The 19,679-nt window shown below is 41.3% G+C and overlaps 1 protein-coding gene across 3 annotated transcripts in view; it reads left to right on the top strand.

Moving 5' to 3' along the window:
• Positions 1-14,162: 14,162 nt before the first annotated feature.
• The window catches only part of MRP (Multidrug-Resistance like Protein 1), a 78,924-nt gene continuing 73,407 nt past the window's right edge, over positions 14,163-19,679 (top strand). For all 3 annotated transcript variants that reach the window (XM_080277250.1, XM_080277252.1, XM_080277251.1), the window contains exon 1: positions 14,163-14,213. In XM_080277250.1, the coding sequence (XP_080133376.1) occupies positions 14,166-14,213 (48 nt within the window). In that variant the 5' untranslated portion in view covers positions 14,163-14,165. The remainder of the gene's footprint in view (positions 14,214-19,679) is intronic.

Genomic DNA, 19,679 nt, shown 5'->3' on the forward strand with positions numbered 1-19,679 from the left:
TAAGAGACTTGAACCAATTGTGATGCTAATATAGTGGAATAATAAGACAACTTTTGTCCCTGATTATTAAAAAAAAAATAAAAAAGAGTCCACCTAACCTACACTGTAATAAAAGGTTTATATATGGTTGCCCCAGTACACCCCCAACGTTCAACCTAACCGAACGAAATCTAACCAAACCCAACTTAACCAAACTAAGTAGACATATAAGCTTAACCAATAAAACCCACAGCATACTGGATGTGTTATTGCATTTCCACCAGACTCATACGTATTCCTGTACAAAGCCGGGGATCCTCAGTTAGTCTCGTCTATTCCAGAGGTGACCTTCAGCATGACTCACTGATCCATCACTAATCTATCCACTACCATGACGTAACTACGCAGGGTGCGACAAAAGTTGAGCAGGTTTCAATATACAGGGTGGGATGAAAGTATCCAAGCATAGACGAGAGGGTACGTCACTGAATCTCTCTCTCTCTCTCTCTCTCTCATACAAATCGAGGCATCAAATATCATGAAAATTTCCTGCAAAAACTATTGTGATTGTCTATGAAAATTCGTAAAATCTTTCCCTTAGCTATTTATTCTACCTGAAATAATTCAATATGCAAAATAAATCCCTACAGAAGAGGTGTTCAGAAGCCTTCTATGTCACCCACTGTTCAATAGACGTCAAGTTACAAAATATCTATGATCTTATTTGGTTACATTACCTGGGAGGAAGTTACGCCACTTCAGAGAGAGAGAGAGAGAGAGAGAGAGAGAGAGAGAGAGAGAGAGAGAGAGAGGGTGCATGGAAGGTGAGGAAGGAAGGTTAGGAAAATGCCATCTCACTCTACCTTGCATTTCTCTCTCTCTCTCTCTCTCTCTCTCTCTCCTTATCTATGAATCTGTCTATCTTTCTATCTATCTACGGTATCTATATTCCACAACAGCAAAAAAACTAACTCAGGAAATGACTGGCCAGATGGAGAGTGAAAGCGGATGTCTTAGAGAGAGAGAGAGAGAGAGAGAGAGAGAGAGAGAGAGAGAGAGAGATAATAACACGCTGGTCAATCCTCAAGTGTTTCTGATTCCACCACGTGCTGCAACACCATCTCTTGACATCGTATATTACCCCCCCCCCTCTCTCTCTCTCTCTCTCTCACACACACACACACACACACACACACACACACACACACACACACACACACACACACACAACGATAGTAAAGTCACTGGACATAATTTCATACAGGATATTATGGCATGACGCTTGTGCGTGGTGAGCTGTGGTGAGATATGGTTGAAATGGTGTTGTGTGGTGTGGTGTGGCGTGGTGTGGTGTGGTCTGGTGTATCTGGTCCGATGTGCTGGATACGGTGTGGTGTGGTGCGTGGTACGGTGTGGTGTGGTATATCTATGGTGTAAGGCGCTGGTCTGGTGTCCAAGTATGATGAAACACTGAGGTGTGTGGTTACAGCGTGTGGCGTTGTGTCGTGGTAAAACCGTGGTGTGGTGTGTGGCTTGGTATGCACCGGTATAGAAATGGCGTGATGTGCTGAAAATGATGTGGTATGGTGTGGTGTCGTCTGGTAGTGTGGTGTGTTGCAATGGTGTGGTGTGGTGTGGTACATGTAGTGTGATGTGGCGAAAATGGTGTGGTGTGATATGGTGTGGTGTGGTATTCTTGGCAAAGGTGTTGTGTGATATAATAGTTTTGAAGTAAGGTATTGTGGTATTGTATGGTGAAGCGAAGTGTGGTATTATGGTACAGTGGTGGAATGGGGAATCTATGGTATTTTGGCAAACTCACGCTGACATTACACACACACACACACACACACACACACACACACACACACACACACACACACACACTCACGCTGACATTACACACACACAGACACCCACACCCACACACACACACACACACACACACACACACACACACACACACACACACGTATCTAATCAGTCATAATGGATATTTGGTCAGTTGTCATGACGATGCCAAAAAGTCACGCTAACACAAACTCTCTCTCTCTCTCTCTCTCTCTCTCTCTCTATTGTACCATGCAAAAATGATTGAGCACTAATTACTACATTACTCATACCCTTCTCTCTCTCTCTCTCTCTCTCTCTCTCTCTCTCTCTCTTGTACCACCAAAAATGATTCAGCACTAATTACTACATTACTCATACCCTTCTCTCTGTCTGTCTGTCTGTCTGTCTGTCTGTCTCTCTCTCTCACACACACACACACACACACACACACACACACAATCTCTCATTTCTTTGTCAAGTTTCTCTGTACTGTTATATCAGTAACTCACACACACACACACACACACACACACACACACACACACACACGAACATCACTCACTTCTTTGTCTAGTTTCTCTGTACTATTTTATCGGTAACTTACTCACACACACACACACACACACACACACACACACACACACACACACACACACACACACACACACACACTATACCGTAATATTCGGCTGGGAGTGTGCTAAGACTGATACCATTAACCGTCTCATGGTCGGTACAACTCTGGCAGTCAATTCTAACTCCATCTGTTTGAGTCACAGGAGCCCAGGTGTTAAAATGAGTAAGCAGGGTGATGAGTAAGACAAAGGTGTCTGTGCAAGGTGGTGAAACTCTCTCTCTCTCTCTCTCTCTCTCTCTCTCTCTCTCTCTCTCGTAATATCTTGCTACTCATCCCCACTAATGGTAAATTAATTTTTATCTATCAAATCAACTTATTAGTTGGTTTGCTTTGGACAGAAGGCTGAAGGGGAGGAAAAGAGAAGATTAACACAGCCATTAGGACTGAAGAGAGAGAGAGAGAGAGAGAGAGAGAGAGAGAGAGAGAGAGAGAGAGAGAGTGAGCTATGAATCGAAAGACTTAGGTAGGTGTGTATGTGTGTGTGTGTGTGTGTGTGTGTGTGTGTGTGTGTGTGTGTGTGTAAGTTACAGGTAAAATAATACAGAGAAACTAGGCAAAGAATTGAGTGGTGTGTGTGTGTGTGTGTGTGTGTGTGTGTGTGTGTGTGTGTGTGTGTGTGTGTGTGTGTGTGTGTGTGTGTGTGTGTGTGTTATATTACCATTAAGCTTAGTACAGCTGCCAGCAACCCTGTCAGGTGTGCACAATAAGGTAAATACGTCTACAAGATTGGTAATTAACCAAACACATAAATACAAGTTTTACTGCACATCTTCAATCTCGTTTTTCCCAAGTTTTTTTTTTTAGGAAATGGTCATCTGGTTTTAGAATTTGGCTTATATCCCAGCTTTATCTATCAGCTATATTCATCTATCAGCTTTATCATGGTCAACCTCTATAAGGGGATTCCTTGAGTTAACTTGGGTTAATTATGTTGAATTAATCCTGTATGGGGTGTCCACAGACAAATCTCCTCTCTGTCGCCCTGTCCTCTGCCATTTTTCTTTATTATGCATGAAAAAGGAACCAAAGACCATGAGCCTGAAAGATTGTTCCGAGAAAACGCAAATAACGGTGAGTCAAATCCAACATCCGTTAGTTTCCCGATACCCGGACACACTGCGTTTAAAAGATGAGGTCATTGGATGTAGGAAATACAGACACTTGGCTACTTTCTCTACAAGTCACCATCCCCCGACTCTCATATATCTCCACTCCATCCTTCCATCTCATCCTTGGTCTCTCCTCTCTCCCTCTACCCTGTTCACATACACTCTCCTAGCCAGACCAACATTCTCCAGCCTCTCCACATGGCCAAACCATCTCAAAGAACGTCTCCGATCCTTTTCAATTACGTCCACGTCAATACCACAGTGCTCTGGCGGCTCTGCTAAGCGGTAATACTGACGGCACTTGCTCCTGGCCACTTATTATCTATGATGATGCCTACTATACTGTTATATAATAGTGAACGGCACTTCTCCCGGCTAATTTAACAGGCTATGTGTGTATATAGATCCACCCACGTTGCTTTGTTCTACTGTTACAAAGATGACAACGCTTGCTTCTGTCCACTTATTATAATGATGATACGTATTGCACTAGGTTATAAAATGGTGGTCAATCAACACTTCTTAATACTCACTCAACAGGAGACGTGTGTATGTTTATTCACCCAAGTAATTTTATTCTCTTAAGCAATAACAGTCAATGAGCTTCTTCCTCTCCACTTAACACTTGTCCTTATTACACTGTCATGCTGATCATACTCGGTTGCATAATACTGATAACTTTTCCTGCTCACTTAGTATGCTATGCCTGTATATACCTATTCTTGTTTTGGCCTGCACTGTAATGGTTACACATACTGCACAAAGGTACTCTTCATCATGACTCGACACTCTCTCTCTCTCTCTCTCTCTCTCTCTCTCTCTCTCTGACGTTTTCTAAATTGGAAGCTTCGTAATACCTTTCCTTTAGCGATTTTTTTTTTTTTTTCATATTAAACCTTTACTGCCCTACTCAACTGTCTCAAAATCTATCACTCTCTCTACCTACGGGTCGTGTTTTAAGTGGGAAAAATCGTAGCACCTCTTCCTTAGCGATTTATTTTGCAACATTCATCATCATCATCATCATCATCATCCAATTCTACATTGCCCCATGAGGAGCGTGGGAGCCCAGGACTAGGCAAGTTGGTCCTGACATTTAAGGTGAGAGTGACCAGCCTCACTCACCCCTGTGTGGCATTACGAGAATAATAAACCCCAACCACCCCTTGGATATAAACCTTCACCGGCTCAATCCGATTGGAGGGCCGTAATTACACATTAAACCACCAGGGGCCAAAATTTGGTTATATGGTTACCACCCAACGTAGTATATGGTTTCCTGGTGTACAGGAAACCATTTGGCTTGTCACCCAGTGTAGTGTCACCTACAGGCTGAGGGAAGAGGAAAGAATGAAGGAATGAAAGATAGAAGAAGGAATGTAGTCACCCGTAAGCAGAAGGACGTGGAAAGAATGAAGGAAAGAAAGACAGAAGAGGATGGAAGGAAAGAACGCTGGAGGAGAGGAAAGGGCAGACACCCGAGAACAACACTACATCGAGTGTGTGGTTGGTGAGCGCCCAACATTACAAGTTAAAATTCCCTTGCATCGCAGCAGCTCTTCCTAAGCTATTTATTTTGCACCATTACACGTTAAAACTCCCTGCATTGTAGCACCTCTTCCATAACAATTTTATTTTGCATATTACGTTAAAATTCCCTTGCACTGTAGCACCTCTTCCTTAGCGATTTATTTTTCATATTACACGTTACCTACTATCCTAATGTATAAGGATACTGAGGGGTAACATGCAGAATAAATCGCTAAATGGAAGGTTTACGAAGTCTTCAAAGCCACGCAGAATACTACCAACATTTAGCTATATCTATCCATCACTACCTCTCCCTATTTATCACTCACTAATGAGTATTTGTCACTATAATTACACTGTACAACTATATCTATCTCTGACCCTAGTGCTACCTATCTTTCTGTTATCTACCTACCTATCTATCTACAGTAGCTATCTATCTATCTACCTATACCCACACGCCTTTAATCCCAGGTGGTGTGGCCACAGATAAATCGCCTCCATATCACTCTGTCCTCTCCCATCACGCTGCACTTTCACCAACTCACACCCGAAAATGTTCACATGGTACCTCTCCAGTGAATCCCTACACCTTCTCCACAGTCGCCCCCTCCCTCACCCCCTTACTCACATACACTTCAAGTCGGTCTCACATTTTACTACAGATGGAGCCATGGAAGTCTTTCCTGAGAGAGAGAGAGAGAGAGAGAGAGAGAGAGAGAGAGAGAGAGAGAGAGAGAGGGAGAGAGAGTTTTTACGACTCACTCTGGAACTGTTTTCCTCTGCCTGAATATCCCACTGGCTATGACCTCCAGTCTTTTAAAATCTAGAACTAATTTCTCTCTCTCTCTCTTCGCTTCGTGGGAACAATCTTGCAGTCTTTCTAGCCTTAGGTCTCTTCTTCCTTACATTAAAAAAAAAAAAAAGGAAGTGAAAGAAAGAGGTGGAGTGACAGATGGAAAGAGAGTGAAGAAGACTCTCTCTCTCTCTCTCTCTCCCCCCCCCTCTCTCTCTCTCTCTCTCTCTCTCTCCCCAGCCCAACTATCTGCCTTCATATTATCCAATTTTCAGCATTCCACCAATCCCAGTTATTCCCTGACCTTCCCTCCCCGTACCATCTCTCTCTCTCTCTCTCTCTCTCTCTCTCTCTCTCTCTCTCTCTCTCTCTCTCTCCTGTAGTTATTTAGAGCGCCTCAAGTGGGATTTAGCCTATCTGTGGCTCAAGGTTTTGTTAAGAAGGTGGCAACAGAGTGTGGTTGACCTGTTAACTCAGGCTCCTGTGACCCACTATGAGCTGAATAAAATCGTCTGTGTACGTTGAGTTCATGGTACCAGTATTGTTTGTTTGTTTGTTTGATTTTTACTTAGTTCTAAACTGTCATCTTTCCATCCTGAGTTCTGAGTAACAATGTGGTAACAATACGACAGTGATGAAGAGGTGGTATGGGGAGGATGCAGCTCCTCAACACAGTCTTTTTCTGCCAGTGAGTAGGCTAATGTGACGTAAGTTACAAAGGACGAAACTCAGGGTCAAGTTACGGCAAAAAACTACAGTGTGTTTGTTGTAACCTAATGAATATTCCTAATCCTTTTCAGCTCTGCTGATGGCTAAGTGTAGTCAGAGTGGACAGTCGATTTGACTACTAACCAAGGAGATTCATTCCTAACCCATAATAGCTCATTTAATTTAACTGAACTACAACTTAGTATGCATCTGGTGGAAATGGCCAGATCCTGTCATGTGAAAACTATAAATTATATCATGCACCCCTGACTTAGTCTTCAAGCTGTGGGAGTGGCCCATTGCCATCAGGTGAAAACAGATAATAGTGGCTAATAGACACTCATTCCCAGCCCCTAACTAAGGGCTACTTAATTTCAGGCAATCACACCTTAGCATCAGCGTTGTGGCAGTGGCCCAGTTCCGTCAGCCGAAAACCAACTACCGTATACAGTGTATGACTGTGGTGACCATAAATGCATATACAGATACTATAACAAAGAGCTGCATATCACTGCAAGTTGCATCAACCACACCTTGATAAAAGCAAGTGATAACAGTGCTTTTGTAACTACACACACACACACACACACACACACACACACACACACACACACACACACACTAATGTAAAAAAATAATGACAAGTTATGCTGTCAGATTATAAGTAAGAATTCCACCGCTACTGCTCTGGCCCAAGGCTCATTTGAAACATGAACGCCTTCACTCTTTGTTCATTGGTTTTACTTCTTTTATAAAGGCTTAAATAGACTTGCATGTGTCGGCCTTGGTTACCCAGTGTTGTTTCGCCACGCTGCTCGATCTCTAGCACCTTCTTTATACAGTCTCCTCCGTTGCACACTCTCTAGCACCCTGTCTTTCAGTCTCTTTCGCTGCCAAATCTAAGACTAGTATCCTCTCTGTTCAGTCTCTTATTTCTGAGGTAACATTCTACGACCTCATCCCAGCCTGTCTCTCGCAACTCTACGCATCATATCAGCCGTTAGTAAAGGCTCCAACGCGCTTGCAGGCATTGGTCTTGGTCATTTTATGGCTGCTTTCCACGCTGTTCAGTCTCGAGCAGCCTGTCTAGTTAGTCAACCCTGTGACAGATCTTTCTTATATTACAGTTCTATCCCTCTACTCTCAACGTTTACATCTCCCACCCTCCTCACTCAGCTATCCTCCACCCTCTCCAAATGCTACTATCAGGCGAATCTATTTAACAAAGAATGGCCCTTTGTTAGTGAATGTGAATGCTATTATCCAACCACAACATTCACAACACTGCTTGGTTATCCATCCATCTATCTACCTATGCAGTATCAGATACCTTAATCTTGGATGGGGTTATTACAAACAAAGCGCCCCCATGTCACTGTCCTCTGCCATCTGGCTGCCCTCTCTCCAACTCACACGTCCTCACTCAAACACCTCCATCCCATCCCTACATCTCATCTTTGGTTTCCCCTTTCACCTCACTCACATGCGCTCTACTGGTCAATCCTTTATTCTCCTTTCTCCGCACGGCCAAAGCATCTCAAGGTGCTTCTGCTAATGCTCTCCAACACAAGGTTAAAACAATTCCCAGCATTATCATACTCATCCTGTTTTTTTTTTTTTTCCACGTAAGGATGGGATGAGGTAAGGTCTAGAGAGAGAAAATGCAATAGAGAGAAAACTAATTAACTGTTGCCCGATGAAATTGGTCACCCACGCATTCACTCACCTTAAGTAAATAGTAGTAGCAGTGGTAGTAGTAGTAGTAGTAGTAATAGTAATAATAATAATAATAATAATAATAATAATAATAATAATAATAATAATTAATAACAATAATAATATTAAATCAACATTCTGACCTCTATTCCCAAATAAAGATAGGCTGAGTTAAAAAAAGAAAAAATATATATCTCATAAATTAATAATGGAGGAGAGAAGATAGTAAAATATCCCGTGGAAAATATTGAAAAATGCTTTGAGTTTTTATTGTGTCAAGGATGCATTCCAAAAACATCACATCACATCATCATCATCATCATCACATTACAACTGGTGCTGAAAGCTGGGTGAAATAGGAAAGCGTTTTACAGTTTACCGTGGAAAAGTGCTGATGATGGGTGCCTTCATGTGGTGGCACCGACATAACCCAGTAGCCCCACAGGCCAGATACACAATGCCCCTCAAGCCCAACCCCACCCCTGAAAGGAGGGTGGTGGCTAGCATGACGAGGGCAAATTCAGCCAGCAGTCCGCTAGGAACACGCTTCAGATGAACCTGGGGCTGCTACTACTACTACCACTACCACCACTACCCCCATTGTTACCACTACCACTACTACTACTACTGATTTGAAGTTAAGTCCAAAAAAATTTTCAGAATTAAGGGATCAGTGCTGGAAAGTGATATCCTTCACGTGGTGTCACTGATATCATTGCATGGCTATCCTGTCCTGTCATGCAATTGTCCCTCAACTTCCTCCCAGTTGTGGAGGCCTTTGCTGTTGGTGAGGCACTGAGCTCAACTGAATGCGAACTCAGTGACCTCTAGGCTGAAATTAACCTGCAACCCACCATCATATTTTGGGAGTTGCGGAGGAAGTTCAAGGACGCTTTTGTAATTAGGCAATGGAACCACTCATATCAGTGCCATCATGAGGCCATCCCCCTCCAGCAGCATGGAAGCCCCTCGTTCATAATATTACTGCCCCCCAGTCAAAAAAAATCTTAGATGCATCTCTCTCTCTCTCTCTCTCTCTCTCTCTCTCTCTCTCTCTCTCTCTCACCTGGCTTTGTAGTGATGGTGGTGGATTCAGGTGTGGGTGCAGAGTGGTGGGACGTCAACTCAGCCTCCTCTCCGTCTCCAATCACAAATGCACTTTTTAGTAGGCCTACTAAGTAGATCGTAGCTCCGTCCGTTATCGAATATACGTCTAGACTAAATTAAATTAGGTTCTCAGTCCATTATCGAATCTACCTCCAGACTAAATTAAATTAGGTTAGGTTTGATGAATTAAAAACGGAGATAGTATAGAGACTCCCTCTCCCCATCTCTCCTTATTACGAAGAAACGCATTTGCGACGAATGCTTATATAAGAGTCTTTAGAACTGCTAAAATTCAGCAATGAGGGTATTAATCTCAGTGTTATTTAGTTAGATGAAATTCCGAAGTCAAGACATAGAGCAGCACTAGAAAATTACACTGGGCACCATGTAATCAGCGAATATGAAAGTAAAATATTACCAACTGAATATGAGTCTCCTGACAGCCAGATAAACATTTTCCATCATTTAAAACAGTTAACTGGAGAAACAAGGGAAAAAGAATACCGGATATATAAGGCTGCTATAAAACTTCAATAAATGCCTTACCTTAGCGTATCAGGAGAACAAGCGCGAAACGAATTACAAACTACAAGAGATAAAAACACGCCATCAGGTGGAATTCTACTGTACTGTAGATATATAATTCTGATTTTGGATGAAACTTGAGCAGTTACTGAATTATCATACTAGCTTAATCATAAAGGCTGTTTACCTTACGCTGATGTAGCATAACCTCCACAATTAAAATTATGTTCCCTTACCGGTAGCACGAGCTGTTTTCGTATAATGTTATGTCTATTCTGAGGGATGTGGATGAACTTTGTCTTTCCTGTGCCATACGGGACACTATTTTCCCGCCTAGTGCCACGAATTTCCGAATCGACTGTCATTTACTAATCGGTACTTTTAGTATTATAATTTTCATCACCATAATAGGTTCATACACGCCTAATAATCTGAAATCCGGTCAAAAAATAACGCTTAATTTTTAACTATTAATAAAAAATATCAGGATTAGGACGAAAATGTGCTAAAGTTAGCGTGTATTTCCCCTTCAGATCGTTAACACGCCTTGACATATTTTTGTATAAATATTGATATAAAGTGCAAATAAACGTATTAGCATTTTGAATCAATATTCATGCAAAACAGAAGTCAGTTGGGGCGAATTGTTGAGCTGAAGGCGAAAAACTTCTGCATACTTTAGCAAGTTCTCGCTCTGATTCTTGAATAGGTAAACACAAAATTTTGATGGATTTCAGATAATTAGATGTTTGTGAACTTACATAGTGATAAAAATTTTCACGTTTTCCAATTAACATTGCCGATTCAGTAAGCTCCGGCCGATTCGGTAATTCTCGTCGCACACTCTCCTTTTGGATCTGGAATTACTGAGCATCTCACAGCACTTCACTCAACTCTCTGTTTCACTGCAATTCACTGTAGCTTCTACCCCATCCCAGTTCTTCAAAGTACATTATTCAGGTCCTTTTTATAATATGTAGTATGGGAACCTCAATGCGTTGCCTTGATTACCATTGCCGGAGGCAATACCTTTACAACGGCACCTCCTTCCTATTTCTTGTTTACTGCCTTCAAATTATTCTCGTTAATTCACACTGATATCCTAACTCTGGTTCTCTGATTTGCTGTAAATTCTTTAATAATAATCTTTTTTCTCCACATACTATAAAGAATTTGCACGGAATATAATATAATCCCGAACGTCTGTCGAACCATTATTATTATTTCCAAAGTGCCTCATTCTGCGCAAACCGAGTACTGCACACTGGAAGCAAATACAGCATCAATATTTCTAGGGCAAGGTTGGATCGTGTAAACATTTGGCTATATATAAACATTGAGACAATAAAGGCAGTATTACCAAGGTCCGTTTATTCCTTTGAATTTGGCTACTATTAGGTTATTGGGCTACATTTGTGGGAAACTGATTGAGGACGAGGAGCTGGGGTATGCGGGTTTGATGATCATTTTGAAAGCTATGATGATACATTCTGGCATTTTCCTGGCGTCTAGGACAAACTATGCAAGCTGGAAAATTTTAGCTTCATGAACTGAAGAAATTTTTAAGAAGCTGTGGGTTACAGATTTTGTGGCCATTTTCACGACAATGATGCTGCTTTGGAGGCTTTTCTCACTGCAGGATAAAGTATGAATATAAGCAGACTTTTCCACAAACTAGGCCACTTGAGTACGTTTGAAAATGAGTCGCCAGAAAATTTGAGCTGCGGGATGTGGCTTTGGTCTATTTTTAAAGCAATGATGTTTCTTTGGGGATTTTTTTTTTCCTTGACTTCTATGACGAACTGTTCCATCGTCATCATCATCACGAATATCAACGTTATAATCATCATTCTGTCTCTTTTTCTCACGTGCAGGTGGGATTAAATAGGACCCAGAAAGCAGAGAAATGGAAAGAATGTGATAAAGGGCACACCAATCAACTGTATGCCTAGTGAAATCGGCCACATTCAAGACTCCAGAATCCTGATATCACCTCTTAAATTTAAATCTAGGCACGTACCTTCATAATTATCTATCAGACAGAGCCTGTGGAGTCACATGGAGAGACAAGCTGACAAATGAGGATATAAAGAAGCGTTGTGGTGTGGATGTGGATGTGATAGGAAGCGTTATGAGGAACACACCGAGGTGGTTTGGCCATGTGGAGAGGATGGAGGGTGAAAGACTGACGAAGAGAGTGTATGTGAGTGAGGTGGAGGGGGGAAGAGGGAGGGAGAGGCCGAGGATGAAATGAAGGGATGGAGTAGAGATATATGAGAGAGGGGGGTGTAAGTTGGGGGGAGGACAACGAAACTGCAGAGGACGCGACGACATGGAGGCAGTTTGTCTGTGGCCACCTCTTGCGAGAGGCGTCTGCCCATAGACTGATAGATAGCCATTACAACTTGTATTAACTGGGCAGAACTCACAAAAGGAAGCTGAAAAAAATGCAGGACTGGAGTGTTTTAAAACCTGGCCTTAGCAAGAAATTTTAGTTACTACTCGTTTCAGTAGCTCTCTTGTTTGAGAGACCTTTGTACCTCTGGTATTCTTGCCACCTCCTTCCATTTTTAAAAATCTAATTTGAACCAGAGTTGGTGGAAGGTTTAAGGGTTAGGCAAGACTAAAGTAATTCGATTTTCAGAGTCAAGTTAAGGTTAAGGCCATAATGCATAGTCAGATCTTGGGCCCTTTGACCGGTTGGTGGGCGCATGTGATTCACACTCTCAGTGCCCCTGGTTATTTCATTCTTGACAACATCGAACGATTTTATCCAGACTAAGCTAGATGTTCGAAACAGAAGTTTGATATAACTTTTAACATTATCCTCTCACTACTGGAAGTCCACCCTCAGATCAATAACATAAAAGGTAGTGGTGTGGTGAGCATGGAGTATACGTACGTAGGCGTAGCCAGGTTTGGATTGATGGGAATGAAGAGGCCAAAGTGGTTAAGCCCTATTTATTGTGGAGACATTGATACGCATTGTCCACACACTGAATAACATGAAATTTAAAATGGGGGTGGCAGGGGGGTCCAAGAGATTGACAGGGGCGGAGGGGGGTCCAGGATTCATCAGGCCACCCGTAGCTTCGCCTAATCTGAGTTGATGATGCCGAGAAAACTACATCCTCCTCCTGAAGATATTAACTCAATATTGGCAAAAGAGACTCATTCTGAGGTTCCAAAACACTCTCACTTATCGAGTGTCAACAGAACACATGCATTGCAAACTTCCGAGCCAGACGCGATTTTAAAACAAAATATTTGCTTCTCTCTCTCTCTCTCTCTCTCTCTCTCTCTCTCACACACACACACACACACACACACACACATCCATCCATCCACCCATATACTTTGGAGCTTGATCCAGCATAGCTCTGCATCCCACAGCCGATAACGCCCCCCCCCCCGTTGAAGAATTTTGACACGAAACAATGCTCTCAGACATGAGGGAATCACGAGAGGATCATGGGCCAGTGCACGGTAGCGATGCTGTTCCATATGCTTGCCTTTTCTTTGTTTGCTGGAGCCTCCCTCATCATCCCACTCGAAGATGGGAAAAACGATGCAGGATGATGATAATAGTGATGACATTGCTTATTCCAATTCTATTAACATTAAAGAGGATAAACAGGTTCATAGCAGATTATTAGAACATTGACAAAATGGACCGCAAGAGAAGAAGTAGACAGACTCCACTGTAAGGACCAAATTCTGGGCTATTTTTTGACTAAATTATGAGTAACTATGGGCGAGAAAAGTTACAGTGATGCCAAGTAAAGCGTTTTTGTGCTAGATATAGGTATTTAATATATTTAGTGGTATGTTCATGCCTTGCGACAAGAAATCTACAGTACAGGCAGCCTAGGAATTTTTGGCTAGCTTTCATTGACAGTCTAGAGATTTTAACGTTTTCAGGAGCTTCTCTTTTTATTTTTTTATATTTAGCAACATTAGATCGATTATTTCTTTTTCTTTTTAGAGCACGTATTAAGGATATTTGTTTAATTTGTAAAATTACTTTACACAGTCTCAGCAGAAGTGTAAAGATTTTAGCAATTTTTCCGGATTTTATTTGGGTACACAGTGACACTTTAGCGTATATACTAGCAAGTATAGCAAGCCGAGGAGATCACCCCCAGACAACCAGGCACCAGCCAGCCAGTCAGTCTCCCAGGCTCAGTGCAGTTGTTGGTCGTCCGGTATCAGTGTAGTGAGCGTAATGACGGACGGAGGGGGCCTCGACCAGTTTTGTAACTCGTCCTTTTGGGTATGTCCATACTAAATAAACAGAAAAGTCTCCAGATAATATTATTAGTGTTGTAAGACATAGTACAGTGAGGAATAACAGTTCTGTGAGTGTTACCGATATACAGTACACAACGTTTTGACCAGAGGGTGATGAAGGAATATGAGTAGCCCAGGAAAAAATGTGGACTCCGCAAAGTGGGACTCCAGTGGTTGGCAGCAGCAACAGGTGCCCAGACGAACCCTATGCCAACATCTTGCCTCTTCTGCCAAGCACCAGCAGGATCGGAAAAACTTAGGATTTAATACGTTTTATTAGGCCCGTAATAGGCTACCGGTAGTAGAGGTCGTATGGTGAAGGGTTAGAACTTTGCCGTAACATCCGTAACATCAGTTTTAGTTAATTTTTTGCATAATTTCGAAGCAGATTTTCTCCTTAACCAAAGCCAAGATAGCGGGAGCAACTTCTTGAGTTTTAACATGCCGCAATGAGCTGTGCTATAGATTATGCAATATTTTAAAGATAACATCACCTCAGTTTTTTTGAAGATTTAAACATATCCAAGCCATTAATTTTTTAACAGTTTATTCTTGCTTTTTTTTATGTTCATCATTTTATCTTTTCTGTGATTAATTTGATGTTGATATTTTCTAAAGGTGATGACACAACAGGGGTAGGGGCTTCACCCCTGTAGGCCCATTTAAGTTTATTTTTCACCTCAGACCTATTTGTAATGAAGGTGCCATAGAGAAAAGACAGCAATATTGATGAATGATTCCTACTGAAAGCAAAGATTTATCTGTTCCTTGTTAGTTTAGAAAATAAAGCCACCACCTTACTATTTTATGGTTTTTAAATTTCTGCAGCATTTATATTTTCCCTTTGTGGGATTAGGGCGTCGGGCTATAGATAGATAGACATAATAGCGTATAATTGACATTTGGCCACCACGAATGCAGGTTTGTAACATAGGTTAACACTGGAATATTATGCAAGTCAAAAAGGAAATGTAGAGCTGTAGTATTGTCTGTTAGTGAGCAGTGTGATATAATCTGCAACTCTACAAAAATGTAGGCCAAGGTAGAATAAAAACAGTATGGTATAGTTACAGTCATGCCTGTGAGTTTTTGTTCTGTAACAGTCTCTTCAGATTAGGGCCCTTCTCTGTGGAATTCCATTCAAAATTTCATAATCATGGTGGTTTCATTTTTGTCATGTAAACATTTTCAGTAGTCAGACATGTGGAGAGAATGGAGAATGAAAGACTGACTAAGAGGGTGTATGTAGGTGAGGGAGAGGGAGGGGTAGACTGAGGATGAGGTGGAGGGATGGAGTTGAGAGGTATATGAGGGAGGGGGGGGTGAGTTGGGGGGAGGGTAGTCGAATGGTGGGTGACAGAGTGACTTGGAGGCGTTTTGTCTGCGGCCACCCTTTGCGGGATTAGGGCGTCGGGCTATAGATAGATAGATAGATGATCTAGCTCCCATATATTTTTATTTTCCTTGTTTATTGGTGGATCCTCTTCATGCTCGAAAACACACTTGTGTATGTACAGTCTCAGAGTCACATGTAGGCCATCACTAACTAAATGAACTTGAAATGTTAAGGGTAACAGATAGGGCTAAACATCTGACACTATACTATACATACCAGTATAAAATCTATTACAGTGTTGCACTTGAATATCTAAGGGAAAATACTGTGAAATCTAGGGCATGTGCTCACCATGAGATGAGAGGCAGAATGTTAAATTTTAATGCACCTAGCAGTAGAGGTCAGGAAGTGTTTACATTCTTCTGTGCAGCAGCCAAAGATTGTAACAGTTTGCTTCAGAGTATAATAGCATGCAGAAACCTTCATTCTTTCAAGAAAAATCTGAAAAGATACCTTCAAGAGGCAGCCTCTATCAGTGATGCTGATGTTTTTTTGTACTACTAGACACATCAATGTTAGTTTAAATTATGTTACAAACAAACTACTGTAATATTCATCTATCTGTCTCTTGCCAAATGCCTTAATTGTGTAAGAGATAGACCCCTGACTATTACTTTTGATTTATTATATTCTTGTGCTTGCAGAGTAATGTAACTTACCTTTAGAATAAGACTACCTGCTTCCCCTTGCCCCCAGCTAATCCTGATCCCATAAGAAGGACCCCAATAGAAGTAGGCTATGTTGTAGATGCCTTATGGGGTTATCCTTGGCTGGTTTCAAACATGGCTGGTATTTGGTCCTATAAACAAAACATATAACTCAAAGTCAAATGACCACCCCTTATGGGATTTTGGCGTCTGGCAATAGATAGATAGAGACACTTGTTCAGTGTTTAATGTGCCACTCTGTAAATGCCAAACCTATCCCCACTGTGACTGCCGAGTCGTAATAACAGATTATAGTAATACTGTACTCTACCAGTCATGAAGAATTGGCATGAGAAGGTTGTGAAATAAACTGCAAAAAGGTGAAAAATTGGGTGAAGTTAGTGTAAAATGTTTTTAGTTATCATTTTTAGCACCAGAATATATGGTATCATAAGAGAATGTTGAAGTGCAATATGCAAAATTAATCACTAAGAAAGAGGTGCTGTGGATTCTTCAGAACCACCAAGAATACCCATAGAATTACTGTAGTAGGCAGTATTAGTTGGTGTGATAATGGTTTGTAAGCACATGTGTAACTGAAAATCCGTGAGTAGCTTATATCATAAGCGAATGTTGAAGTGCATTATGCAAAATTAATTACTAAGAAAGAGGTGCTGTGGAATCTTCAGAACCACCAAGAATACCCACAGAATTACTGTAGTAGGCAGTTGGTATAATAATAGTTTGTAAGCACACATGTAACTGAAAATCCATGAGTAGCTAGAGGGTAAACAAAAACCATGGCTGGTTCATGGTATTATCTATGTAGCTGTTTGTTTGTCACCCAAGGACATAGGCTAATCCTGTAAGGGGTGGTCGTAAATAATGAAAGAGGTCTGGAGCTAATGTGGAAGATAAACGCACAGATAAAGCATGATCTTGACCTCCATGTCACTTTGTCCTCTACCATTTGGCTGCTCTCTCTTCAACTCTCATCCTCCTCTCTCATATACCTCACCACTGCATCCTTTCATTTCATCCTCAGTTGTGCTCAGTCTCTCTCCTCCTCCATCTCATTCGTATACGGTATGTTTCTTATCAGTCTCTTAGTCTTTATCCTGTCAGTCACTGTGTCAGTGGTTGACCTAAACGGTCGATCAGCATGACTAACAGTGTATCTTGTTTAAAATCGCTGCCTGTGATGGATGTCATTTTGGTTTATCCCATGCTCAGGGACTTTCAGCTGTTAAAGTACTGTACAGTTCACCATTGCAATACTTTTTTTTTTTTTTTTTTTAATTATCATCTCTTACTTCTATGCTTCATTAACCCCTAAAGACCGACGTCAGATGGTTGTCAATTTTGGGTCCTGCTACGTAGTCCTAATACTGACGATCGTAGACAGGCTACAAGAAACTTTTTTTTTTGTTTTTTATGTTCATTCTTTCAAATTGTTTCATGCCTAGACACATAATTCATACTGTATTGATTTTGGTGATTTCTATAGGGTTATTTGATGAAAGTAATGTACAGTATTTTATAAAATTTTCCTGTTTTTGTTTTTGCATGAGGGGTGACTTTTTTTTTTATTTATTTTTTTTTTTTTGACAGTTGATACTGCGGTACCGATAACCATTAGATGCATGAGTGAAATATATGTACATTTCCAGGTGTGTAAGTTCATGCTTTTGAAATCTGTAAGATCAGAATTTACCTTGTGGACTTTGAAAAATTGGGCCCGAAATGTAGCTGGAGGGATAGTCAGGATGGAAGGTTTGTGGTCTTTAGAGGATAACTGTCCAAGGAGGAACTTGTAGTTTCATAGTTTGGAGGAATATAGGTCAGGTGCTACACATGAGAGTTTTAAAATGTCGTTGAAAATAGAACCGGCAACTTCAATGCTTCTCAAAAAAATCTTATAGCCGAACATTTGTAACTTGACATCTTATAAGTAGGGAGGCACCTGTAATCTCTTGTCTGTTAATCATGTAGCCAAATGATTGGCATCATGCTTCTATCCACCCCTCAGGCAGCTTCTCTGTTTATTTTTTGTATTATAAGAACATTTAATTATGTATTTTTATTTAAAGATGCATTACTAGAAGCATTTTCATGTATGGTAGTTAAAGACATATGGTAGCCATGATAATTTTTTTAACTATAGTACATTACAGATTATACCGATAGTTATAACAGAATTTTGGCTGTAGCCTAATGGACTTGCATTCCTCACTGTTATCTCAGAAAAGGACATCACTGTAAAGCTGTGCTACTGTCCATAGTTTAGCATTTTTGTCTGTTAGGTACTGTGACGTATTTTTAGCTGCCAACCATAGTACTGTATGTTATCAGTGTACTGGGGACTGGTTATCAGTTCTGTCTTATCGCAATCTGTTGCTTTTTTTTTTTTTCTGATTTAAAAAAAAAGTTTTGTCTCTGTCACTGGGTTGCCATGTACCATAGCTAGTTTTGTGCTGTAGATGAATGATATATTCATTAATGGTGGCTAGACCTTAGCATGTGGTGGCTGAGTGGTTAACATTGGTTGATACAAGCTGCTGGCCTAATAATGTCAGGGTTTGAATCTTAGTACTGTACCAGCAGCTGGCACCACTCAGCTTGAGTATCAATCCACCCCTTGTGAGTTGATAAGTTAATTGAATGCCTAATGTAATGCCTAGAGGAGAGAACTGGTGACTTAGATGATGCAGTGGCCTTGGATCCCAGGATAGTGGTTGAATAATGTATCACAGGCTCTAAGGCCTAAGTAACATAGATGAGCACTGCAGCTAAGCACCTCGTGGTGTTTATTTTTGTGTCTGCTTTCCTCTCTTCCTACATCTCCCTGTCCTTCTTGTCCCTTTTTATGACTGTGCTCTTCTTTCCACATCAGGTAGCCCTACACTGAGTGACAAGTCTAATGGTTTCCTGTAACCCAGGAACCATTTTCAGTGCTGGGTGTGTAACTATTTAACCATTTTATGGGGTGAAGTTGCATCTGCTTTGGTCCCCTTGTTACCATGGTGGAGAAATGCTAATGTGATTTCCATCCAAGAACCAAACTTCCACACCGTTCCCCTTGCCTTGCTATAGTGGGGTGTGGTGGGGTGCTGTCAGTTGCAAGGGAACATCATTTCACTGCACGGGACAATCCTGCACGTGCATTTCATGGGTCTGCTTGGCTAGACAGATTGGAGCTGATCAACAACAGCAGCAGCAGCCCCCACCTTTGCCTTTTACTTTTTAACATTGGACAGCAAGTATTTGTTCTGTGCAGAATGCAAAACCTAGATCAGGGGTAAGGATTGAGAATGAGCAGAGGTAGTGGCTTATTATTGTACAGTTTGGGACAGAAGTTGCCTACTGTTACTTATCTTTTACTTCTCACCTCCCTCTGCAGGCTAAC

This window comes from Coenobita brevimanus, chromosome 69, assembly GCF_032717465.1.
Source record: "Coenobita brevimanus isolate Jiangsu-jjx chromosome 69, ASM3271746v2, whole genome shotgun sequence".
Taxonomy (NCBI): Eukaryota; Metazoa; Arthropoda; class Malacostraca; order Decapoda; family Coenobitidae; genus Coenobita; species Coenobita brevimanus.